The 25400-nt window shown below is 43.1% G+C and overlaps 3 protein-coding genes across 7 annotated transcripts in view; 1 reads left to right on the top strand and 2 right to left on the bottom strand.

Annotated features, from left to right (window-relative positions):
* The window catches only part of LOC308411065 (nuclear factor 7, brain-like), a gene marked incomplete at its 5' end in the record, with an annotated part of 121925 nt that extends 112250 nt beyond the window's left edge, over positions 1-9675 (top strand). Inside the window, 2 exons of one of the 2 annotated variants that reach the window (XM_080904787.1) lie at positions 5293-6436; positions 8539-9675. In XM_080904787.1, the coding sequence (XP_080760913.1) occupies positions 5293-6436; positions 8539-8549 (1155 nt within the window). In that variant the 3' untranslated portion in view covers positions 8550-9675. Of the gene's footprint in view, positions 1-5292; positions 7824-8538 lie in introns of those variants that run through there. The other variant, XM_080904786.1, reaches the window with a different exon arrangement.
* Positions 1872-18450, bottom strand: LOC308411044 (RPA-related protein RADX). Of its 3 annotated transcripts, none has more exons than XM_080904744.1 (19): positions 18364-18450; positions 17218-17329; positions 16937-17126; positions 16756-16865; positions 15929-16069; positions 15344-15510; positions 14803-14959; positions 14325-14433; positions 13318-13409; positions 13062-13187; positions 12871-12975; positions 12575-12748; positions 12332-12456; positions 11047-11306; positions 10920-10973; positions 10747-10790; positions 10019-10300; positions 9766-9915; positions 1872-3038 (listed from the first exon to the last, which is right to left on the bottom strand). In XM_080904744.1, exons 1-19 carry the CDS (start codon positions 18424-18426, stop codon positions 2914-2916), a joined length of 2586 nt encoding a protein of 861 aa, XP_080760870.1. In that variant the 5' UTR covers positions 18427-18450; the 3' UTR covers positions 1872-2913. The 3 variants fall into 3 exon arrangements, with proteins under 3 accessions (XP_080760870.1, XP_080760871.1, XP_080760872.1); XM_080904745.1 differs by having other exon boundaries at positions 10920-10970; XM_080904746.1 differs by having other exon boundaries at positions 15929-16066.
* A 362-nt stretch (positions 18451-18812) lies between these two features.
* On the bottom strand, positions 18813-21964 carry ift46 (intraflagellar transport 46 homolog (Chlamydomonas)). Of its 2 annotated transcripts, none has more exons than XM_080905503.1 (6): positions 21893-21964; positions 21539-21685; positions 20937-21229; positions 20629-20722; positions 20419-20550; positions 18813-20092 (listed from the first exon to the last, which is right to left on the bottom strand). In XM_080905503.1, the coding sequence occupies exons 2-6, from the start codon at positions 21665-21667 to the stop codon at positions 19739-19741; spliced, it is 1002 nt and encodes a 333-aa protein (XP_080761629.1). In that variant the 5' UTR covers positions 21668-21685; positions 21893-21964; the 3' UTR covers positions 18813-19738. The 2 variants fall into 2 exon arrangements, with proteins under 2 accessions (XP_080761629.1, XP_080761630.1); XM_080905504.1 differs by having other exon boundaries at positions 21804-21944.
* Positions 21965-25400: the final 3436 nt, after the last annotated feature.

Below are 25400 nucleotides of genomic sequence, written 5' to 3'. Positions count from 1 at the left end.
AGTAATTTGCTTTTCACAGAGCGACATTTCAATTTATGCCTGCACATTCAGACTTGAGATATGAAGCATCATACCTGGGGTGGGGTGGCTGTAGCTCAGGTGGCAGAGCAGGTCAGCCACTAATCAGAAGGTCGGTGGTTCAATCCCAGGCTTCCTCCTAGCTGCATGCCAAATATCCATGGGCAAGATACTAACCTTGTTTGCCTACTGGTGGTGGTCAGAGGGCCCGGTGGCGCCAGTGTCTGGCAGCCTCGCCTTTGTCAGTGTGCCCCAGGGCAGCTGTGGCTATAATGTAGCTTGCCAGTTTGTTAATGTGTGTGTGAATGACTGAATGTAGTGTAAAGTGCTTTGGGGTCCTTAGGGACTGAGTAAAGCGCTATACAAATGCAGGCCATTTACCATACCTATGTTTTAATGTTGGAGGAGTCTCCTACACTAAAGAAATAAAACAAAAAATGCCATCCTCACTTCAAGACTTCTCTCCAGACATGAAGTCAGGGCTGTAACATACGAAAACATAAACATGTAGCAAAGTCCAAAGAAGGCCATAAAACCTTAGTCTAAAGTAGACATTGACAGCTGAGGTACACAGTTAACATTATAGGGAATAACAGTTTTTAAGATGACTCAAAATGTAAAATACTGTAAAATATTTATTTGAACATGGATTGTGTCCATTTTTTTAAAATGTCCTCATTATAGTGTATTTAAAACAACAACTGTTGACCAAAGTGCTTTGCATTTAAAATCATCAAAAGAGATAAAAACATTGGAAGAAAGGAAGCATAAAATTAGAATTTGTTTATTTTTCATTTCCTAATTTTTTGCTAAGTGTTCACATTTTTGTACACTGTATGGGGTTATGGGCTACAGTCTAAATGGCTTAGATCTGTCTTGGCTGACTTAAAACATGTTGGTTCTACAGCCATCATCATAGCTAGGATTATGAACTTGAATTGGGAACTCAGCTGTCTGCAATCTACTGACATCTAGGGGTGAACATGTGACAACATTTAAAGAAGTTCTCAAGTTAATCAGAGTTAATTTAGGTTTTCAAGATTAAGTTACTGAGAAAAATTCAAAAGGTTCTTACAGAAATTCTCTAGTGGTTTAAAAAGTTCTCAAAGTCCTTAAAAAGTTCAACAGTTAATTAAAAAAGTCTAAGTTCTTATAGGGAAAATTGGAGAGTTCCTTAAAAAAGCCCAGGAATTTGTTAAACAAAGACGAGTTCCTACAAATGCCAAAGCTATTTAGGAAAGTAATCAGGCTCCTTAAAGCGTGTACTACATGTTGGTACATACTGCTGAAGTACTTCGAAACACTGACAACTTTATGAAGGTAAAACTTTTTTACCTCCTTTTTCTTATATTTCTTCTTCTGAACAAGGTTCAAGCTCTCCTCCATCAGCACCAGCCACATCTGAACTAACTCTTTAAGTCACCAGTCATTGTGGTTTTGTCTTTTCCAATCAGTTTAATTTCTGTTTCCAGACGAGTTTTTTATTTGTGTCACTATTAGTGTTAATGGTTTTTGTTTAATTACCAATCTCATTATTATTATTTTACAGAAGATGTTGGTCAAGGCCATGTTGAGGAATACCAGAATAGAAACTGCACTTTATGAACTCAAAGTGATGCAGATCTCCCAATCCTCAAAAAAGATAAATCAAATAACCATAAAATAAAACTACACATCTGTGAGATGCTTTAAAGAAGTAGATATTCAGATGATCCATGATGGGTTTGAAGATCCAAGAAACTGGTAGTGGAAGAAACACAAAAAGCACTGGGAGATAAATTACTGCTGTCAGTGAGAGAAAACAGCTTTTTAGGGAGTTAGAAACATCAGTCGGACAATACGGCCACTGAAACATTCACATGGGAGACATTTTATTGGGATGTTAAATGAAATATATTTGCTTGAAGTATAAAAACTTCACATGTGTAGAAATCCAAAGAACATTCAGTGAAGAACAATGTTTTCATACTACAGATACAATATACCAAGCTGTGAATCCAGGAAAACAAAAGTTTATCAATGTTAACAAAGCGGTTTGGCATATAATAAAATATAAAATATAATTTAAAGTTATTAAATGCTTTTTGGTGGCAAGAACAGAAAACAGGTTAACAAAGACAGGATTTCAGAAACACTGTGGACCTGACACTGTAGCACAAATGTTAATTCTATTTCAAAGCCTCCTTCACAGAAAACACACTGAATGTAACAGTGAATACTTTACAGAAATTTCACAGTAAAAAGGCAGAAAATACCACAAACAATGAAACAGCAGCAGCAGTGAGAAGCAAAGAAAGTAACCACATTGCATTAATCGCCACATCAGCTCTTTTCTCCTTATACTTACATAAGTTAATTTCTAAAGTTTAAAAAATGTTAAATATTATGTCACAGTCCACAAGAGGAAAATGGGGGATAAAATAAGGTCATAAATCTGAATTTTAAGGGAAGTGAGAAATAATTTTACACTGTAAATACAAAATGGTCCAAACCGAACCGTACAAACATGAAACAACACAATCTTAGTGTATTATTCAAAACAAAAGCAAAATTAGGCTTAAAAAGGGACTTTTAAGCCTAATTTTACCCTAAACAACAACACTTTTAACTATTTACCTTCTTCTATTTAGCTTATGAACCCTGCTATACACATTTTATTAATACCTCAATATATTACTGCACTTTTTGAGTACTTTGATGAAGTGGTACTACAACTCCCAGCGTCCCATCAGCATTTTGTAAATAAGAACAATGAAAAAAGAGAACAGCAATAAAGTGTACAAATTTGTCACTGAAGATGTTACAATGTAGTTAAAATTAGTGTAAAAACTACAACTCTCAATACTTACAAATACTAGAATTTTTAAGTGCATATACTACAGCTCCCATCAGGCATCAGTTGGTCAGCTGAAAGGCTCTGCTTAGGACAAGTTCAGTTGTAGCTCCACCCAGATGACACGCCTCTACAATGCACACCAGCCTCTGATTGGTCAGCTGGGACGCCATAGCGATAAGGTCACCTGAGAGGCAAAGAGAAGACCCTTTACTATCACATCTTTGTGTGTGGGAAGGTGTGACCAGATATGCTCTGTGGGAACATATCTAGTTTGTGAGGACATTTTTAATTAAGAGGATATTTCTGCTTTGTGGTCTATGCATTACAAGGACATTTCTGCTTATTAGGACGTTCCTGCATTTTGGGGACAAGTCTGCAATAGAAGGACATTTCTGTTCTGCAGGAAGCTTTCTGCTTTAAGAGGACATTTTGATAATGTAAGTGTTTCTGCTCAGTGTGGACATTGTGTACAAAGAGGACATTTGTATTTATGAGGACATTTTTACACTGTGACATTACAAGTTACACACTGTGAGGATATTACTGTTTGACGATCACATTTCTGCGTTATGAGGACATTTCTCTCTATAGCAGACTTTCCCAAACTGTGCCCAGAGACATTGCAGGGCGATCGTGGCTCAAGAGTTGGGAGTTCGCCTTGTAATCGGGAGGTTGCTGGTTCGAGCCCTGGCTTGGACAGTCTCGGTCGTTGTGTCCTTGGGCAAGACACTTCACCCGTTGCCTACTGGTGGTGGTGGCGCCAGTGTCCGGCAGCCTCGCCTCTGTCAGTGCGCCCCAGGGTGGCTGTGGCTACAACGTAGCTTGCCATCACCAGTGTGTGAATGGGTGGATGACTGGATATGTAAAGAGCTTTGGGGTCCTTAGGGACTAGTAAAGCGCTATATAAATACAGGCCATTTACCATTGCAGGGGGGGCACGGTATGGGGGGGGGGCAAAACGCTTGGACACTGCTAGCACGGGGCGCCCACAGAAACACAAAGCAGGAGATGAAGCATTCAACCAACTTCATTCTAAGCTGACTGATGAAGTTACTAGTTAATAAAGTTTCCAGTAAAGTGTTTAATCGCAGCCACAGACGGTAGATATCCCGATTTTCTTTAGTGCATCTGTAATAAATATGTGCAAGTTTCAGTGCTTCGTTTAAACTGTATGATACTTATACTGACCCAGGGTCAGTGTAAAATACAATCCCAGCTGTGTGAACAAAGCCTGGCTCCTTTAATCCTGCATGACAAACCTCAGGATGCAGGTTATTATTACTCTTTCCTGCTGGCACACCTGTCACACCTGAGAGTCAGCTAGAAACTTACAGTGACGTGGACATCATGCAAAGACTGCCAGACTCTGTAATACTGCAAATGATCAGTGACTCAGGTTAACAAAAAAGAAAGTAAGAGGAAATTTAATTCTATAAAACGTGAAAAATTCCACACACATGTAACTCACCACTGTGTGAACCTCACAGGGGAGAAATCGTTTCTCTGAGTCAGAGATGAGTGTCAGTAACACAAAAGTAACACTCAGTGTCATGCAGTGACTTTTACACAACCAGATCAGATGAACCAACTCACACTAAAACATGCATTTTGCTGCAGTCTTTACACTCATTTCTTTTCTTTCTGCTCTTTTATATATTTTGTAAAACCACAAAAAATATTTTATATCAGCAGCAAGTTTCCTCAAACTGCTGCATCACAGCTTTCATGCTCTGACCTGCATGTGAAATGAGATAAAAGCTCTTTATTAGTAACTTTTACAACTTCTGGCAGGTTAATGTCTGAACTTTGGAGTGAAACACACCCTTCGTTACAGGAAATAACACCACTGTCTGTAACTAAGTGAATCCACCTGAACACCACCTGTGTGTGTGTGACTGCATTACACTCCCACTGCTGGGAACCTGAACAAGAACCAGAACAAAGTCTAAAATAGAAGCTGACAAACAGCTGCACCACCGAGTGACACTTTATTTTATAAACTTCACAACAGGTTTCATGTTGTGACCTGTGGAGGTGAAAAGACACAAAACCTGTTTTACAGCTTTTGAGCTGCAGGCAGGATTGAAACACACCTTAGTTAAAAGTCAAACAGCAACATTTTCTCCTCCCCTCACGTCACTCAAATGTGACAAACCAGGAAACAGGAAGTTCTTCGTCCTCAGTAAAGAGAGACGCACAGACGATCAGACTGAGCTCAGACCAAACTAGCAGCTTCCTCTGAGTGAGTCCAGCTACAGGAGAGAAAAGTGGAAAACTCCAACACTGCTGCTTCAAGCTGCTGACGCTCCACACACTGAATGTGAGTTTGAGCAGAAACACGACTCAAAGGAAGTTTCAGTGAAGGTGGTAGAGGAGGGAGGGGAGCCAGGACTGACTGTACTTCCTGTCTGCTGTTTTCAGCTTCACTCACAGACTCAATGGCTTCCAGATCAGAGGAGGATCTCTGCTGTCCGGTCTGTCAGGAGGTCTTCAGAGATCCTGTTATTCTGTCATGTAGCCACAGCTTCTGTAAAGACTGTCTGAAGAGATGGTGGAGAGAGAGACCAACACACGAGTGTCCAGTTTGTAACAGAAGATCTTCAAAGGATGATCCACCTTTATGTCTGGCTTTAAAGAACCTGTGTGAGTCGTTCTTACAGGAGAGAGATCAGAGAGCTTCAGAGGCTCTCTGCAGTCTGCACTCTGAGAAACTCAAACTCTTCTGTCTGGACCATCAGCAGCCAGTGTGTGTCGTCTGCAGAGACTCAGAAAAACACACCAATCACAGATTCAGACCCATCGATGAAGCTGCACAACAACACAAGAAGGAACTTCAGGAAACTCTGGAGCCCTTAAAGAAGAAGTTAAAGGTTTGTGAAGAAGTTCAAGTGAAGTTTGATCAAACAGCAGAACACATTAAGGTCCAGGCCCGACACACAGAGAGGCAGATTAAGGAGCAGTTTAAGAAGCTTCAGCAGTTTCTAGCAGAGGAAGAGGAGGCCAGGCTGGCTGCACTGAGGGAGGAAGAGGAGCAGAAGAGTGGGATGATGAAGGAGAAGATGGAGGCTCTGAGCAGAGAGATAGCAGCTCTTTCAGACACAGTCAGAGCCACAGAGGAGGAGCTGAGAGCTGAAGACGTCTCATTCCTGCACAACTACAAGGCTGCAGTGGAAAGAGTCCAGCGCTGCCCCCTGCTGGATGATCCACAGCTGCCCTCAGGAGCTCTGATAGACCAGGCCAAACACCTGGGCAACCTGACCTTCAACATCTGGAACAACATGAAGGACATGGTCTCCTACACTCCTCTCATTCTGGACCCAAACACTGCTCATCCAGAACTCATCCTGTCTGAAGATCTGACCAGTGTGAGAGGAGGAGGAGAGAGGCAGCAGCTTCCTGATAATCCAGAGAGGTTTGATTTTCACGGCTCTGTCCTGGGCTCTGAGGGCTTTAACTCAGGGACTCACAGCTGGGATGTTGAAGTTGGAGACAGTACAGGGTGGGGACTGGGTGTGTTGGCAGAGTCTGTGCAGAGGAAGGGAGACATAGAGTCTGGATTATGGAGAATACGGTTCTATGAAGGTAAATACTCAGCATGGTCACCATCATCGTTTACTGATCTCTCAGTAGAGAAGAAGCTCCAGAGGATCAGAGTGAATCTGGACTGGAACAGAGGAAAGCTGTCGTTCTCTGATCCTGATACTAACACACACATACACACCTTCACACACACTTTCACTCACAGGATGTTTCCATACATTAACACTGATGATAAAGTGAAGGTGTGTCCGTTGAAGGTGTCAGTGTCAGTGCAGCAGATGAGTTGAGGATGATGATGTTTCTAATGTTGTTTCCTGTCAGTGAGTTGAAGCTGTTAAACTGCAGCTGTCCTCCTGCTGCCTCGTTGTTCCAAAGCTCTTTGTTTCTCTTTTAGTTTCACTCTTTCTTTCTGTTTCTGCTGTCCACCTTTTCACATGGAAAATCATTTCACTGTTTCTCACTGAATGACTCCCCAAACTAGATTTGAAATTCTATCAAGTTTCTAATCATTCCAAGTGATTCATGTTTCTATTTGATGTGTAAATGGAGATGATTTAGTTTGCTGGGATATGGACTGACATGTGTTGAATGGGAGGAGCAGTTTGTTGTTGTCTTCTTGTCTGTTTATGACAACAATAAATATGTTGTTGAAACAATGATTCATGTTTAACTCCATATATGAAATGTTTCTGATCTTTGAATTCTGTTTGATTAAAGACTTTCTTCATGACACAAATGAGATTTCAGTGTATTAATAGAACTAAATAAGCTCAGAGTTGAAAGGCTGGAGTATTATGTACGTGCTTCACTGTCAGGATCTTCAGGGGGATTCAAAGGGAAACATCAAACTGCTGTAATGAGATAAACTAGTTGGGCTGAACACACTTATCTGTAGTTTGTCTCCATCCAGGATCATCAGAATATAATGAACATGTGTGAAGAGCCACAAAATGCTGCTGCCCTCTCAGCATGATGAGCTCCAGCCTTTGTTAGCAGGACAACAGGAAACATGAGACAACTTTCAGAGACAGTAACCAACTGTGGCCACAAGATGGCAGCAGCTGATCTGAGATCCTTTATTGGACAGAAGGACTCTGCTCTGTGACGTCATCAGAGAGACGGCCTTCACTCTGATAGATCTGACGTCATGTCTGCACTGCGATGATGAAAGCTGATAAACACATTGTTATTGATCCATGAAATCACCTCTGTCCTCTCAAGTGTAGCTGTTTACAGAGCTGAAGAAGTCCTTCATCATCAAAACAGACAAACATGTATTTCCTGTATTAAGTGACGTCATCCTCACTCTGACCTCTTACATACATTCTGTTCAGTTTTCCTGCTGTAAGAAATAAACTGTGTGAAAATAGAAATGCAGGGAAACATCCATTAATCACAGCTGAGCCGTTTGTTTCTGACTCACATTCAATGAGGCTTCAGGTGTAAATCCCTCAGAAGTGTTTGTGAGTTCAGTAGAAGCAGACCCAGTCGACCATCATGGCCTCCACAGCACTACACAATGCAACAGAAAGGCCTTCATCATCTGCTGAACCACCTCTGAACCACGACGCTCTCCCTGCATCTAAAAGCTGTTAGTCAGGATGAGATGCTGCTGTGATCGCTCACAATTTACCTGTGAGACCTTTGTAAATATTGTCTTTGTTTCTGGAGGAAACACCTTTAGTCTGTTTGTATTTGGAGTGCAGATCTGGGCGTCCATCACTTTAACCTGCACACGTTTAGTTATTGAGTGTAGTTGATGTTTGGCAGCATTTTATAAGTGACAGTTCATGAACGGTGAAGGAACAGAGGACGCCTGACCATCCTACCTGTGTCAGTAAGAAGACTTTCATCACAACTTCACAACTTAACACAACTGAAAGCTGAATTCAGTGTTGCATAGTTTACTAACAGTGTGTGCTGACACTGAAGTTAGCAGTTTGTTTCCTAAGAGCTGCTGGGACAAACCACAGTGACCGGCTACAGAGTTTAGTTAAGGTGGTTCTAACATGTGACCTGTTGAATTATTTACAGGGATTTATTTTTCATTTAAAGCATCATTTGTGAAGTTTTTATGAAGTTTACTTCTTTTATGTTCTTTGTGTAACGTTTAGATTTTCTTGTCTGGTGTTTTAACTCTTCAGGTTTCCTGTAACAGAGATGTAAACCACCGTTTTCTGATGCTGCTGCACTGGGACATAAACACTGCCACTTTATTAGGCACACCTTGCTGGCTGCAGGTTATAACCCCTGCTGGAAACATCCCACAGATTTGGATCCTTATTGCCATGACAGCACCACACAGCTGCTCCAGATGCTGCAGGATGCTGGTCAGGGCTCTAACAGTGAAACTTTACTGAAAGTAAGAAACCTGAGAGGAAATAAACTTTCGAACTAGCGGCTACACGGAAAGAAGAAACAGGAAAACATGGCAGAGGCAACTGTTTCTGTTAGTTGGACACTGCTAGCACGGGCGCCTCCAAAAACGCAAAGCAGGAGATGAAGCATCGCTGAATATGTTTCCAAACCAACTTCATTCTAAGCCAAAGACTAGAAAATATGGTGAAGCAAATCTTCCCTTTGGCTTCACCTGCACAAGTGCCGAGGTAGGTCTCCCTGCAGAATTGGTTTTCCCTTCATCGGGAGCAGCGCTGGGCTGTTTAAATCACGGACAAACAGGATCCCACATTCTTGATTTTTAGTTCACAAACACTTGTTGTAATGACGAACTACTCCTGACATTTTGGAGATGTTTGCTCTTTATACAGTAAAGTTACAGCAGGATACAAATAACATCAGGCTGATCCTGCCACGATTTGTTCCCTCGGTTCAAATCACAGACAAACAGGATCCCACAGCTGTTTATGTTTTTAAACCCATTTTGCACAGAGAGGCATTTTTTGAAAAATGCATTGATAGCAATGTTGAATTATTACGCAGGAAAAACAAACAAACAACTGCATGTAAAATAATCCCACCGTGACGCCTCTGCCTTTGTAAATAGAGGGACAGTAACTGCATGTAAAACCTGCAGACAGTCAGATTAACAGTATTTTGTCTCTATCTGCCATTCTGCAATTCATCTCATGTAAACAATGACGTGGCGCACAGCGTGACGTGAAAACCTTTGACGTTGTGTGTAGTTTATTTTCTTACTACCTGTAATTTATTGCAGATTACTTGTATTTGCTTAATTGTTTACTAAATGTTTGAGGTGTGAAATAAACCGCAATGGAGCAAAATATGGGTGTGTGTGGTTGGAGGACGTGTGTGTGCGTGCGTGCGTGCGGGGGGGGACATTTTTCTTGTAAAACAAAGGGGGGCCCAGCAAAAAAAGATTGGGAACCACTGCTCTGTGTGTGTTCACTGACCTGGTGATGGTGGAGGAGTGTGCGAGGAGAAGGCTCCGTGTGATAAGATGGAGGTCCAGGTGTTGGAGCGAGACGAGAGGAGAGAAGCGGGAGAGGAAGATGAGGCATGGGGGAGGAAGACGGCGTCGATCAGCACTCCGTCTGAGAGAGCTGAGGGGACAGAGTGGTTCATTTACATTTGGAAAATCTGACCGTGTCTCAATAAGATATCATGACAGTCACCATGGTTACCAGTGCGCTTATTAAAGTGTACCTCTCAGTCTCAATGTGTAGTAGCCATCGAGGGTGGAGTCAAACCTCTCAGGCGTCGCCCGCCCTCCCATTGCCACCGCAGCCACCTGCTCCTCTCTGTGGGCGTGGTCGTAACGCATCGGGAGCGTCTCCACAGCAACAGGTGGGAAGGCCGGCAAAGTGTGGGCAGTAACAAAAGACGAGGCGTCATCAGCGTCATTATCATCGTCGTCATCGTCTTCATCATTGTTGTCATCAGAGTTTGTGTTTTCAAGGAACTCCATAGAGGCTTCAAAGAGAATCACTGCAGACAGACAGAAGATCGAGAACATCGTACTATGAGGAACGCCGTCCCCGTGGTCACTCAGGAGCACCGTAGCTCCATGATTACCATCATCTTTTTATGTTCTGTCATCTGTGAGGCCTATTCTGGCAGACACAAGGAGCACAGTTGGGTCTCTTTTATGAAAAGTTGTTTTTCTGGTCTCTGTCCTTTTGTCTTCTTGTTAGCACCACATTTGATTATTGTTTTTCTCACCTACGAGCATCGAATCTTGTGAGGACTAGTATTTCTGTTTTTTTCCTTTTAAATGATTACAGCCTCTCTGGTCACAGAAAGGTCACTTGTGAGGAGCACAGATTTTCTGAGGACTTCATGTAAACAAAGGCTCTCTATGATTTTTAGATTGGGTCATACAGAAACTTCCTCTCAGCAAAGTGCAGTTTCTTTAAAACAACATTCAGTCTTACCCGTCTTGTTGTTCTGCTCTGGCTGCAGTGTGATCCGGGGACTTCTGAAGGGACAAAACAATTCAACCTCCGAGGAGCTCTGACTAGTCAGACACTGGAATAGTGCGGTATGCAGTTTATACATTAATATAACCCGATGACCCGGAGTCAGTGACATCCCCCTCAGAACTGACCTCTTGTTTGGCGTGTCCGTCTGCAGAAGCTGCTTCCTCTTCCACGACTTCCTGCTGAAACAAACATGGTGAGTGTGACTCGCGGTCAGAGCTGAGCGGTGCAGTCAAAGCCGGTTTAAAGTCTCACCCTGCTCTGCGGTCCGGAGGACAAGGCGTCGACTTACTGACCAGTGAGGACGGAGAGGTCAGAGAGAGAGAGGGGGACGAGGGGGAGGAGGAGAGGGGAGGTCTGAAGGAACGAGGGGTGGAAGGTAACGGGAGTTGGGAGAAGTAAGAGGGGGAGGAGGGGGGAGATGCGTAGCGGTGGCGAGAAGAGGGCGAGGAAGAGGATGCGGAGGAGGGGCAGCGAGATGAAGCTCGGTCTGTCCAGAACAAGCAGCGATCCTCCTGAAGGAGAGACGAGGAGGTGTTAGAGGAGGAACAGAAGGAGGCCAGGCGGTCCGGGGAGTTTACACTGATGGAGACGCTTCACACAGTTCACACAAAGAGCTGATCTTCTACTAATTAAAGCTGCCCGAGCTCGAGTGTTTTCCCGATGTTCGCTGCGGGGAATCTCGAGAGCAGGAAAGTGATACATGAGTTATCCTGTAGCCTGTGGTCAACGCTGGCACATTCCTATTCACGAGGCTACACCGGCTTTGTTTCCGAGCATCTTTCCTGAATGTTTACACTGATTATTGGAAAAACAGCTAATATGAACTAATAAGAAAGTGTTTGTTGGACTTTGTCTGTTTTCCTGTAGACGTGTGACCCATGTCCAAACTGGAAGTTTTAAGTTTTGAAAGCAAGCTTGTTACTTTACAGCTTTTGTCCTTTCCTCAAAGCTTAAAGTCACTTGCTGTTTAGTTCAGCTTGAGCCAAGAAGACTAAAAGAGACGTTTGGCCACCAAAGTCTGTGTTAGAAGAATTAAGACTCACATTGGGTCCCATTTGTATCCGTCACTACTCAACTCTTTTCTTCATAATTTAAGCAAAGGATGAATAAAATAATAAATTATGTCAAATCTGTCTATCTCAGTCAGTCATCTGAACCTTCTTTAAACTAAGTGCTGCACAAATCAAACCTTTAACGTAACTCTTGACTGAAATAAACGAGGTGCACTTGATTTATAACACAAGAGAAAACGAGAGATTTGCAGTGAAAATAAACACCAAAAAGTTGTCACACTTTCATCTCCGTTGAAGTCATCTCCACCCTTCTACACGCAGATATCTCCCTCTAGTGGCCATTGTAAAGAATACAGGTTACCTGCCAAACCCAGTCTCTGTTATGCTGAATGAGTCACATGACCTCTGCATGTATTTTTGTTAGAACAGATGAGGAATGTAAAATAACTGAACTGTTTACAGATCAGATCACAAAGTAAAGCAGTTTACATTTACATAACAGATAATTGTGCACTAGCTGTTACCTCTCCTCTGCGGCTATAAGTAACCATGGTGATGGTAGCCTGGATACAGAAGGTGTGTCTCTCCCTGTAACAGAGCTGCTCCACCTCCCTCTTAAGCTCCGCCCCTTGCAGGAATCCCAGCTCACCTGTGTTTTAGATTCAGCACAGGTGAGACGAAAGATCATCACTGAGATGATTGAAGCTCCGACCGTCAGAAAAATGAAACTGCTCTGTGGTCAGGAGCTATAAACACAGCACGCTGACCTCTCTTGTCCTTCATGTATGTTTCCAAGGAGACCGGAGGGGGCGGGTAGATGAAGAAGCCTCCAATCAGAGCCCTGTTCAGCACCTCTTCATCGTCCTGGCTCCTCAGCCACTGGAGGAACTGCCGAACTGGGCGGAGCCTGCGGTAACTCATCTCTGAGTGGTGCCCCAGGCCTGGCAGTCGACCAATCAGGAGCGAGGACAGAGTTGACACACAACATTGACCGCCAGGGGGAGTCAGTGGGAGAAACGCTGCAACTGAAAATGTGAATCTAGCTTCGTACACAGCGTGTTACCTGTGCAGTACACCTGTGTGTAGGTGGTGTTGGTCAGGTAGAAGCAGTTGTGACCTTGATCCGAGGACCTGACCACCTTCAGTCGTGTACAAACAACCACGGACACTGCAGACGGAGGACGGGTAAACAAAGATAAAATGTGCTGTAGACACACATTCACATGTTCACGAGTCAAATCTACGGTGTCTCACGTGGGTACAGCCTCAGGTGGGTTTCTGGCTGAGACGTGGAGAAAAGTTTCACCATGACTGGCTGCTCACTCGTCCCGTCCTCCAATCGTAGCCAGCGATACTCCAGAAGCTCCACCCCTCTGCCATCTTCAAATTAAAATAAAATATAATAATTAGGAATAAAAAGCCAATTTCTTTGTGGCTGAAAGAAAACTCAAAGAAAACCAGCAAATTTTGTTGTCATGGTGTGTTTTTATCGCCATGGTAACTCCCTCACCCTTGCTCCTGATTCGCTCCGGCCGTCCTGAGAACGTCAGCAGGCCAATAACATCACATTGAGCACCGTTAGGGCAGTCCAGCAGCTCCTTACTGACAAAAAGAGTCAGTGTGTGCACTTGTCTTTCAAACCATGAGAGGACATCAGCTTTAAACGATCAAAATGAGGACATCTTTGAATTATGGGGACATTTCTCATGTATGATGTTTGCCTGTTTGAAGGGCTAGTTTAGTTTCAGGGTCAGTGAAACATTCAGCTGCAAGGACCAAGGTTACCGACAGGAGCCAGGAATGCTTTATTTAGACTAGAAGAGGACACAAAACATCTACCAAGGCCAAGTCCCCGTTTTTTGATCAAACCCACATTAAAACCTAAATTGCTTCACTAATATATAGTGTTTTATAGTGTCTTCATAATTTTGCTCACAAACAGATAAACAAACAGCAGCCTCTAAGGGAGTGTTTCCCACCACTGTGCCACAGCACATAAGTGTAACATAAGAAATTATCAGGTGTGCCGTGGAAGTTTATCCACTTTCACCAGATTGGTACTCCAAGCGAGTTGCGTGTAGTGACAGGACGAACAGGAACAGGAAGAACAATTAGATTCTCTTCAACTAAGTGGGTTAAGTGGACTGCCAACCGCCAGTAAAACAGAAGAAGACAAGAAGAAATACTAATGTACAGAGTAGTATTATAGTACGACTGCAATAAAGAGGAAAAAAAAGACTCAGAGCTGTTGAGGAAGAACTTCCTGTGTGTCTTTCTTCAGTTCCTGCAAGAATATCAGCTTTGTGTTCAACTAAGCAGGCCTGGTTTCACACTAAGTAAGTAAATTGAGAGCAGATTATCATTATATTTCAATAAAAATGGTTTTTGTGACATTTTTGTTTGGTGGTGTGCTTTGTGATTTTTCTGATGTGAAATATGTGCCGTGGCTCAAAGAGTTTGGGAAACACTGCTCTAAGGGTTTGAGTAGAGTCCTCATGTGCAAACAGGATCATGTACCTGTTGTAGAAGCTGTAGGTGGGTGCAGGGGGAAGATAGTCAGGTGAAACAGTGGATTCTTGGAGGACAGAAATCTGTGCAGCAGGATTTCTGCTGTTCACACTGATCTCTGCACAGAAAAACAGAATCAGAGCGATAACTGTGAGTCACAGGTTCCCACGTATACAATGTTCAGTTAGAATAAGTCTGCCTTCTAACCTGTGGTGAGATTTAAAGGTAACTGAGAAGTTGAAAAGGCTAAAATGAAAGATTAAATATAGACGTGTGTGAATAACACAAGTGGGGAGACTCAATGAGAGGGCCACTGGACACAAAAGCAAAGAATCACCAGTTCAAACTGAGTTTTAGGGTGAAGTTAATATAATAATATGTTAAGCTTTAAAATCTGCACATCATAAAACACCTTTTACCCAAAAGTACCGGAGTTTGAAAAAGGAAAAAATGACTAAAAAAGTCTCATTGCTTTGGTCCTGTGTACCTATGTCGTTGAGCTCAGCCTGGTAATGCTGTTTGACTCGATAGCGTCTCAGGCTGATGATGTCACCGGGCTTGAGGCAGCGGTACCAGCTGACACATACACTGTTCCACAACACCACCCACACATTTCCTGTCCGATCGTTCACCTCCAGCACCGCCTGAAGCAGAGGGAGCGAGAGAACAGTTTATAAAGTCTGGAGTTCCTCAGGGATCAGCATTAGGTCCTCTGGTAATTACATCCTTTGTACTACTATGAACAAAGGCGTGTTACGTATGGCTGTTACACTGTCTTTATCTGTTTCACTTGAGTGGCTCTTTAAAACAATTAAGATAAATTTGACAAATAATACCCAATTATTCCAGAAAATTGGACAAAATATGAGACTGAATGAGCAATTTTCCCCTGCTGGTATAGCAATTAATGCTTGTTTACACGGTCTGATGTTGTTTAAGTTTGAGTTAGTTTAAACAGTGAATAGGTAAATAAATAATAGAAATCTGTATTAACGTTTTTGCCAGTGTCAATAATGGTGCACACTAACCTTATAAGGACACTCACAGTTCCGGTCTGTTCTCCCGTAATACATGAGATGTGATTTTTTGATGATGCGTACAATCAGTTCGTGTTGGACGGCGCCTCTGGTGATGCCCCGGCGACCGTACAGGTAGGACTCACGCAACTCGGATATGGTCACAGCAGGACATCGTCCTGTTAACACACACAGCCAATCCAGCCAACAAGAACGACATGAATCCCCTGTTTGAACGGATTTGTCTTAACTCACTTTATATTTTATAATTCTATAATTTACTATTACAATCTTCTGTCATATATCTCCTGTACTAGCAGTCGATGATAACGTTAAAAGTGGCAATCACACTGTTTTTTTCTACTCTTATATTTGTGTGATGTCATTGAGAGACAGACACCACACCCACCTGCTCTCTGGGGACAGGCAATGAGAAGAAAGGCTTCCAGATAAATGGTAAAAATAAGAAGTCAGAGGGTTTGTTTGAAGGAATGTTTTTTTAATGATGCCAGGTCTCTCTTGGAAATGAGATTTTTAATCTCAATGAGATTTTTTACCTGGATAAATAAAGGATTAATAATAATAAGACATAGATACCTTCCTCTGGCTCTTCTTCTGCTTCCTGACCCACTGTCTCTTTATCAGTGGCTTCCATCCACACCTCCCCGCTGTAGTCCACATTGTTCCACAGAGGGAGAAAGACGGTCCTGCTGGCTCTCAGAGGAACCAAAGGACCTGCTGGATAAACAACATCAGCAAATCAGAAGCTTTAAAATTTTAGAAGCAAACCTTTTAATTTACAGCCCTCCCTGAATGTTCAAAGTCACTCGCTGTTTAGTTCAGCTTGGACATCATGTCCATCATTATCCAGTTCTTTTCTTCACTACTCATGTAAAGGATGATTCTATCCATCTCAGTCTGATAGCCAGTGACTGGCGGCTGCCATTGTAAGACGTTCTTCAGGGTCAAAAACACCAGAAAACTCTAAAACTAAATGGCCTGTATTTGTATAGCGCTTTACACATCCAGTCATCCACCCATTCACACACTGGTGATGGTAAGCTAGTAAACTAGTTAGAAAGAACGGGTTTATCACACTCGTGCACTTTGAGGAGGCCGATGGTTGTGAGCAGAATAACATTTGTGAAGAAATGAAACAGATCATTTTTTGTGTGGTTCACATGCTTCATATGTGCTACTAGAAGAGCCATCGTGTCAACCTTCTCTTAACTAAGAAGCGCTGCAGAAATCAAACCTTGATCAAAATGAAAGCGGTGAAGTTGATTTGTAACAAAACAAAAACAGATCAGCAGTGAAAAGGAATATAAAAAAAACGTTTCATATTTTCATAATTGTTTAAGTCATTTCCAACCTGAAATCTGAAAAATCTGAGAGTCAGAATCTCCTCGTTTCTAGCCTCTTACCTTCAGTTTTTGAGGATCCAAACCAGGGCAAAGAGTCCCAGTCCACATCTGACCATCTGACCCCGACTTCTTCATCCTCGTCCATCACCTCCAGGCTCACCAGCCTGTAGCTGCAGGAGCACACACAAGTCAGCTGGTGTGACTGCATCACAGCTCCATCTTCTCTATTGTCCTCACTCACCTGTCTCCTTTCCCAAAGGCCCCGGAGCACTCTGGGAGCTGTGCGGTAATGGCAGTGCTGAAGGTGGCGTGTCTCACTGCAAGCCCAGGCCGCAGGATGTTCCTCTCCACCAGCCGGTTCAGACCAGGATCCATAGTCACCTGAACCCGGCAGTCCCCATCACTCAATGTGGCGTCGTACAAGTCGTCACCTGAAGACATCAAACTGGTAAAACCCCAAAGAAAACCAGTATCGTCATCAGATTGAAATATATCAAACAACCAGTTAAAACCGGGTCCGACCTTTGAGGACGGCCTGGGGGAAGTAGACGGGGAAGCCCTGGTCCCTGGTATAACGCTGTAAGTCCACCACATAGAGGAACTCCCTGCAGACAACCGAAGAGGATGGAGATGCCTGCAAGGCAAAAAAAAGTGTTAGCATAGCTCCTGCTACACCTGTAGATGTTCATATTAATCACAACCACCTATGGGCTCAGTGTATGTACTTGCTGCTCCAAAAGCTCAGTTTATCACTGTTTTTCTAGTCTTGGATCTGTATGACATCACATAGAGGACAGAAGGGGCAGCCAATGAGAAGAAAGTTGTCTTAAAGGAGGAGGAGCAGGGGGAAGCTTAAAGGGCCAAAATAAAATAAAATAATTATTTTAAACTGTCATTCAGGTAAAACTGATGAAAGTTTTAGTGAATACAAAGTGGATAAAACATTTTGGAGCTGGAATTGAGCAGAATCGTTTCTACTTTAAGTCTGAGTGATAAGTGGCCTTAAAAACAAAATACAACACGTACAACATAAAAACAGATTAATGTTTAAAGGATGAAAACAGGTTATACTCTAAATCCGTCATTTCGCTGTCAAAAATTTACTGACGCCTTCAGGCAGAGGTGCGTCACACAAACCAAATCCAATTTTAAAAACGTACTAATCAATGATTTTCTTATTCCGCACCTTCAAATGAACAAACCCAAAACACATCCGGCTATTTTTCTAAATACTTATGATCCTAATTTGATTTCGGCACAACATTCAGTCACCAGACGGGTTGCTGTTTCTTTTTAGGAAGTGCTTTCAAGCAGCTCATCCACAATCTGACATTTAAGCATGTTTCTTACAGGCTAAAAGCTAACGGATACAAGACAGTTTGGACATGTTTCTACGTCTCTATTATGTAATATAAATTTAGTATTCGGTCGGTAAACATAGCGGATCCTTTTCTATATCACATATGTTTTTTTAATGTGAGAATCATTCAGCAGCGCTAACACGTCATACTGACTTCGCTGGTCAAGATAAAGCTGAAGGTTTTTGAATGGAGTCTGGTGGAGGATGGGGTGGCGGCAAAAAGGCGGGGGATTTAGCAGCTGTGGGAACCGGTTAATCAATCAGACCGATCAAGATCGTCCTGGCGGCTGTAAGTAGAGGAAGCACACCTTGTTAGTACCGGGTCTGGACCGGGCCAGGGTTCTCTGGAAGAGGCAGCCCGCGGCTGCCATGTTGAAGAAGCCCAAACAATAACAGTGCGGTGCATTGTGGGAGGAGGGAGGAGACGCAGATTTTCTTGTTTAGTATTTATGACTTAAAATACTAATAGAACAAAATAGGATTACTTGTTAAATTAGTGTTAAAAATCTAAATGTTTAGAAGTAAAACACACCTAAAGAAAACTTCTAAAAACGTCTTTTAAAATTATATTTGGAGCTTTCAAACTTGACCTTTGACCTCATGTAACCGTGTGTTTCTGCGTTGTGTCTGACAAAGAAAGGTAAAAGAAAAACCTCCAAGTAAACACGTGCTCGCTCCAGCTCCTCTCCCACAGGGGAATTGTAGAAAAGGCTCTGCGTTTATTTTTCCATTAAACATAAAGTACGAAGTTACATGGAACATTTTTGACATAAGAAAAAAAAACACCAGCAAAAAATCTGACATACCTGACAAAGAAAGGTAAAAGAAAGACCTCCGAGTAAATAACTTGCTCGCTCCAGCTCCTACAACCAAATACAAACAGTGGGGGGTTCGCTCAACCCATCACAACTTCCAAGCTAGCCATAATTATATATTCGTGCTAGCATTAATATGACAATAATTGAACTAAAATCGCAATCAGAAACATCAGGGTGGCTAAATATGAATTACATGTGTGTTGCACAGGGTACAGGGAAACGACACCCACCTCCCCCACAGGGGAATTGTAGAAAATGGGAGAGGCCAAAGGGGTACACTGTATTTACAGGGTTGCATCAAAGAAGAAGAACAATGAGGAGGGGCTCTAACCATAATGAATACAAATACAGGCTTGAAGGTCCTAACAGTCAGGTATAAAGAACACATTTTGTGTAATTATAACAATATGTAATCTATGACTGGGTTACACTCACGGAGTTTACTTTATTAATTACATATAATATATACGGGCATCTTTGAGTAACAGGCGTTTTTTGCAGGCACAGGACTTTACAGATGTTCAGACAGTGACCTTGTTCTGAGCGGCTGGTTTATTACAGCGTTTATCAAGGACCTTCATCTGGTCCCTGAAGTATTCAGGCTGCTGCAGGTGGCACAGGTGAGCAGTGAAAGCAAGCTTAGGTTAGATGAAGCTCGAAAGCTGTGTTTTTACAAAGAGCCTGAACATGGCTTTTATTTCAGAGGACAAACAGAAAACAAAAGGAGGAAATAAACAAAAGCAGAGCAACAGGTTCTCAGCTAATAAAAACTTTTACAGCAGCCACAAAATAGTCGAACATCTGGGGTTAGTTTTCAGTTCCTGAACAGACTTTTGTGACCATTTGGATGTGGTACTTCCAGCCACTAAGCTCTGCGCGTGAAGTGCTGCGAGTCTCTGAACTCCAGGTAGAGGCTGAAGAGCAGGTGCAGGGACTGGATGCGACTGCCGTAGACGGGGATGTCGAGCAGGCTGCACACAATGTCCGCATACTGCAGCAGGTCACAGTTCAGGCGGGCGGACGGCAGCTGCAGGCGGTCCAGCAGCTCCTCGAGCTCGGTTGGCCACTCCTGCATCAGGCTGTCGATGTCAGGCATCGGTCTGCTGTACTGGACGCTCGCTGGCGGCTTGGAGCGGTGCAGCGCGCTGATGCTCTCCACCCAGCTGTCCACCGCCCGCGGGTTGCTCTGAGGGTTGGCGATGCTCGTCACCTTCTTCACCTGCAGGAAAGGAAACAATGAGGAGTGACTCTGACTTTAATGCTGAGTGTGTGTGCGTACAGATGTGTGCGTGTGTGTACAGATGTGTGTGTGCGTGCATACAGGTGTGTGTGTGCGTGCGTACAGGTGTGTGTGTGTGTGTGTGTACAGATGTGTGTGTGTGCGTACAGGTGTGTGTGCGTGCATACAGGTGTGTGTGTGCGTGCGTACAGGTGTGTGTGTGTGCGTGCGTGCGTACAGATGTGTGTGTGTGTGTGCATACAGATGTGTGTGTGTGTGTGTGTACAGGTCTGTCTGTGTGTGCGTGCGTACAGGTGTGTGTGTACCTCGGTGGCGCCGTGTTGCTTGGTCTCCTCCGACAGAAACAGCGACAGCACCGTCGGGTCCGACTGCTTCACGCTGGGCTCATCCAGAACCAGCAGCCCCAGGTTGTCCGGTTTGCCATCGGCCCTCGGCACCTGTGGGATTACAACATGAGGTCACTCTGAGGTCAGAGGTCGTGCTTTCTATGCTATCAGGTGCGATTGTGTTCGAACCTTGAGGAAGGCGTCGATGTCTCCCACTGCAGGGATGAAGTCCGGGATAAACGGCTTCAGGTTGTGCTCCAGCTCAACGGACTCGGGGGTGTATCTGAGACAAACACAAAACACGGAAACTCCAGATGTGTGCGTGACAACTACGTGATTTACTGCAGGGTCTTTAACAAATAAAGTGCTTTGAGGTGACTGTTGTTGTGATTCGGTGCTTTATCAATAAACTTTGATAAGGTTTTTTTATTTTTAGCATAAACAAGCACCAGATGGTGTTAAAAAACATGAGTTGCCACATGTGTGTCTCTGCTCACCGTGTGATGTACTGGAACAGCTCTTTGATGTCGGTGCTGACGGGCAGGTTGGCGTAGTCGGCGGGATCATACAGGCCCTCCGGCGCCTTGTGGAGCTTGCTGTCCTCCTCCGATTCGTCATCTTCGGAGTCCTCATCGTCATCATCATCTTCTTCGTCATCATCCTCTTCTTCCTCTTCTGGCCGCCCCCCTCCCGGCTCCTTCCCCCTCCCATGGTCCTCGTCAAACTCGTCGCTGCTGCTGTGGGCCGACATCAGGCTGTGAACCCTCCTGCTGCTCCTCCTGAACTCCACCTGAAAGACGAAGAAACAAAACCAGGTCATGTGACCTGAGACCAACCTGGAGCATGGCAGGACTGACTCAGCTTACAGTTCAACTCTGATGGAAGGAAACTTTATTTAGTGTTTTAATAAAAACTGGGGCTCTAAAACATGATGCTCACTCAACATTACCAGATTCACTCTTCTGTCATTTCTACACAGTTTCTACACAGACGAGTTTGTGACTGGAAACACTTTGAGCTTTAAATAATGAAGAAACACGAGCAGGCGTCACGATCACCGGTTAAACCGGAGCTCTCTGCAAGGACAGGAGGAGATTACCTGGGGCTGGCTGCGGGAAGTCGGGCTGTACACGCTCGGTACCTCCTCGGCGTCCGCCACATCCAGGCTCTCGTCGTACGGCTGGTTCTTCAGCAGGCGGCCTCCTCTGTCCCGGTCAGCCCGCTCCATCGGAGCCCGGCGGGTCAGCTGCGGGCGGACACAGTAAAACCTCCATCAGAAACAACGGTTTACAGTAGCATTAGCCACCTAGCAGCAGACAGCTAACAAGAAGCCGACACCGGCGGTTTTAAGCCGATTAACCCACCTGAGACAGCACACACTCGGCATGCAGAGACAAACGACCTGCCGGCAGAGCTAAACTCAAATCTGATAAATATGTTTTAAATGTCTTACTTGTGGTCTGAGTTCAAGCCAAACTCGCTTTTCGGCGTCAAAATGGCCTTTGTGGAATGTTACGTATCCTGGCAACGGGACGGGCAGGGCATCTTGGGTAGTGTAGTTAGAATCTAATGAGAGCAGAAGCTCCAGCTCCAAGGCATATTATATTATATTATATTATATTATATTATATTATATTATATTATATTATATTATATTATATTATATTATATAAAAAATAAGTGCTTTAAAGTAACTGGAAGAAAATAAAACAGTGGTGCATTTATTATTGGAGTGAAGTGAATACAGAAGAGTCAGTTCTATATTTGTTGGAATCTCATAATCTCTCAGCTCCTCTTGACTGCTGAATGGAAATCAAACAGATGGATGGCTGAGGCTCTTCTAAATCTGGAGAGTGAAAGACTGAAATAAAAATAAATAAATAAACATGTTAACAAAACTATTTTAAAACCACAAAAATCAAATCTATATAAAAAGAAAAACTATTGAGGCTCATTGTCATCAATATATTTCTGATGAACACGCAGGGAAAGGTTTCCTGAAGTGTGAAGTGACGATATTTATTCATCTGTTCTCGATAACAAAGAGTTTACACAAACAAGGCCGTCCACAGCTGTTTGTGGGGCGCCGACTCCTCTTAATATAGGTACTTGTGTTATTTTCTTATTGCGGTGTTTGTATGTTTTCCACCTACCTGAAACAATTCAGGTTCCCTGGCAGCTTTTCACAGTCTCTCAGGAGAGTCTTTAAAGATGAACAAAAACAGCAAATAATCATAAAATAATATTTCAGGCCTTTGCTTTTAGTTGTGCATTATTCTTTTTTCATGCTATCTTTTGTCTGTTAACCTTGTGTCATCTGGTGCTGTTTAAATCCTATATTAAATGAAACTGGATTGATGTTTCTCATAAATCAGCACTGGCATTGACTGATTGTAAAATCCTGAGGCAAAAACGATTCTTTCATTAAACTCTATTAAAGCGTTTGGGTCATTGCAGATTTCCTGTCGAGGTCGTTACATTTTGATGATCTTGATTTTATGTTGGTTGGAAGTCACAGCTGTGCAACCTGTATGTGTCACCACCACCACTGAACATCATCCTCATCGTTTAGTGCACCTTTATTCTTCAGTTATGCTGAACAAGTTTTTACTCCAGAAAACAAGAGGGACTCGCGCCCTGAGGACATGTTCCCAGTAGTTACCACCTCATAAGCTGTTATTTGGTTCAGAAGTCAAGAAAGAAAACCTTTATTTAGAAAGCACATCTTAATCCAGGTGCAAATGCAAGTTGTGAAACCCCACATGTAAAGCCTCACAGTAAAGCCATGAATTAAACAAGTCAGAACAGCAAACATGAAGAAAAGAACACAATAAAAAAAATCAGTAATAAAAAGACCTAAAACTAAAACCCTAAACATCCATCCATTCACTTCCGCTTATCCTTTTCAGGGTTGCAGGGGGCGCTGGAGCTGATCCCAGCTGTCATAGGGCGAGAGGCGGGTACACCCTGGACAGGTCACCAGTCTGTCGCAGGGCCAACACATAGGGACAGACAACCATTCGCGCTCACATTCACTCCAGCATTCACACCTATGGGCAATTTAGATTTTTCAATTAACCTATCCCCACAAAGTGCATGTCTTTGGATGGTGGGAGGAAGCCGAGCATCCGGGGAGAACCCACACAAACATGGGGAGAACATGCAAACTCCACACAGAAAGACCCCGGCCTGATGGTGGAATTGAACTCAGGACCTTCTAACCACCGTGTTGCCAAAAATCCCTAAACAACAAAATAAAATTGAAAATATAAAGCAGCAAAAACGATTAGAACGATAAACTTAAACTAAGAAAAGGAGTAGGAGTTAAATCAGTTAAGATCAACATTGGTCCACTAAACAGGCCTCACAAGAGTGTTTCAGTCATTTCTTTATCAAGCTGATAAAATTTAGGTTGAAAAAAATGAGCTAATATTTGGCAGAAAAAAGAAAACAGTGCTGGGTATCTGATTTCCATAATTGATTTGATCCAATCAATTTTGACTCGGACAGAAATATTGTAATTTGGATCGTTTATCTGTACATATCCATATTTTTATATCTGTGTATATAATAAAATCTGACACTAGTGAGACTTCACCACAGGTGTAAACATCACAGCAGATGTCTTTGTGTCAAAGTTAAGCTGGGCATACACGGTGCAATTTATGGCCCATTTTCAGACGAGATCGACTCTTTATAAATGTGACTTTTCCTTTTGTTTTACTTAGTGCTGTCAGCATCAACTCGCTAACCGAGATTTGGGGAGTTTCGCCTTAATCGTGTGTCATGCATCATGTAGTATAAATGGGGTAATGAGACGCGATTAACGCCTCACGACCAGCTCCCGATCAGCAATTGTACGGTCACATGGTTGCCACTTGTGAGGGTATCACACTATAGATGCGATGCCACGAGCCAATTTAACGCAACATCTCACACTCCGCGTGTGCAAATACAGAAACAGAAGTGAAAAAGATGAACTAGTAGAACTTTGGCAAGCCCATCCGAGCCTTTTTGATGTGGCCTTACAAAATTATCATGGCAACATCCGCGAAAGAAGTTGGATGGACATTTCTGCTCAACTGCAGCTGTGTTGTAAGTCAGTGTTTTTCATTAGCATTTTAGTTGATGTTGTTGGTGCTGTGTGTCTGTGTGAGTGAAAGACAGAGATGGAGAGAGAGGAAGAGCAAGAGACAGATTTTGTGTTATATCTTAGCTATATAATATAAGCTTTGGTAACACTTCATGTTACCAAGCTAAAATTTGGATGCACAGTGTGAGCACTCAGGTCGCAGAGCTGAGCATTAGGGTTTACAAACATAGGGTTTCTCTCCAGTGTGAACACGGAGATGCTTTTTCAGTGTACTCGAAACTGCGAAGGCTGCGACACACTCTTCACAGCTGTAGGGTTTCTCTCCTGTGTGGATGCGCTGGTGGATTTGTAGCGCCTAAAGCGTTGAAAGCTGCTCCGCACTCGTCACAGCTGTGCGGTCTCTCTCCGGTGTGAATTCTATGGTGAAGCTTTAAATTGTGTTTGGATTTATAGGTCTTGTTGCAGTCCTGGCACTGGTGCACAGTACGTCCAGTCTTCTTCTGTTTCTGAATAAACAGCAGACAGAAAGAGAGAGCGGTGACGTTAGACTCCACGAAGGAACAAAAAAATAAAACACAAGCACTCAGAGAGATCTATACTAAAACTGATGTTTTATTGTGTTTTTATTAAACATTAATATAATATATCAATCTTTGTGTGTCAGTGTGAAGTTGTATGCTGTATTGACATTTCTTAAATACCTCAAACCAAGAAAGAGATCATTATGAATATTATATTATTAAATCAAGTTTGGAGCTGATCCTTCATCTTAATCAGTGTGACGCTGACCTTTGACCCAGAAGATCATATAGTTTTTTATCTTTACACTTATGACTGGAACATGAAAAAATTTGCCATTTGTTAATCT

Source organism: Rhamphochromis sp. 'chilingali' (assembly GCF_963969265.1).
Source record: "Rhamphochromis sp. 'chilingali' genome assembly, chromosome: 1".
NCBI classification, from domain to species: Eukaryota; Metazoa; Chordata; class Actinopteri; order Cichliformes; family Cichlidae; genus Rhamphochromis; species Rhamphochromis sp. 'chilingali'.
The sequence above is the reverse complement of the archived record's forward strand: the minus strand, read 5'-3'. Positions and strand labels throughout refer to the sequence as shown.

Bases quoted from the DNA above. Each gene is read 5' to 3' on its own strand.
- ift46 (XM_080905503.1), bottom strand. From the start codon at position 21,667: ATGGAGCGGGCTGACCGGGACAGAGGAGGCCGCCTGCTGAAGAACCAG. The intron at 20,723-20,936 runs GTGAGCAGAGAC...TGTTTGTCTCAG, and splicing joins CTGTTCCAGTACATCACACG to ATACACCCCCGAGTCCGTTG. The intron at 20,551-20,628 runs GTTCGAACACAA...GTAATCCCACAG, and splicing joins ACATCGACGCCTTCCTCAAG to GTGCCGAGGGCCGATGGCAA.
- LOC308411044 (XM_080904744.1), bottom strand. From the start codon at position 18,426: ATGGCAGCCGCGGGCTGCCTCTTCCAGAGAACCCTGGCCCGGTCCAGA. The intron at 17,127-17,217 runs GTCGGACCCGGT...TGATGTCTTCAG, and splicing joins CCCCCAGGCCGTCCTCAAAG to GTGACGACTTGTACGACGCC. The intron at 12,976-13,061 runs GTGAGACACCGT...CTCCGTCTGCAG, and splicing joins CCACCTGAGGCTGTACCCAC to TGTCCGTGGTTGTTTGTACA.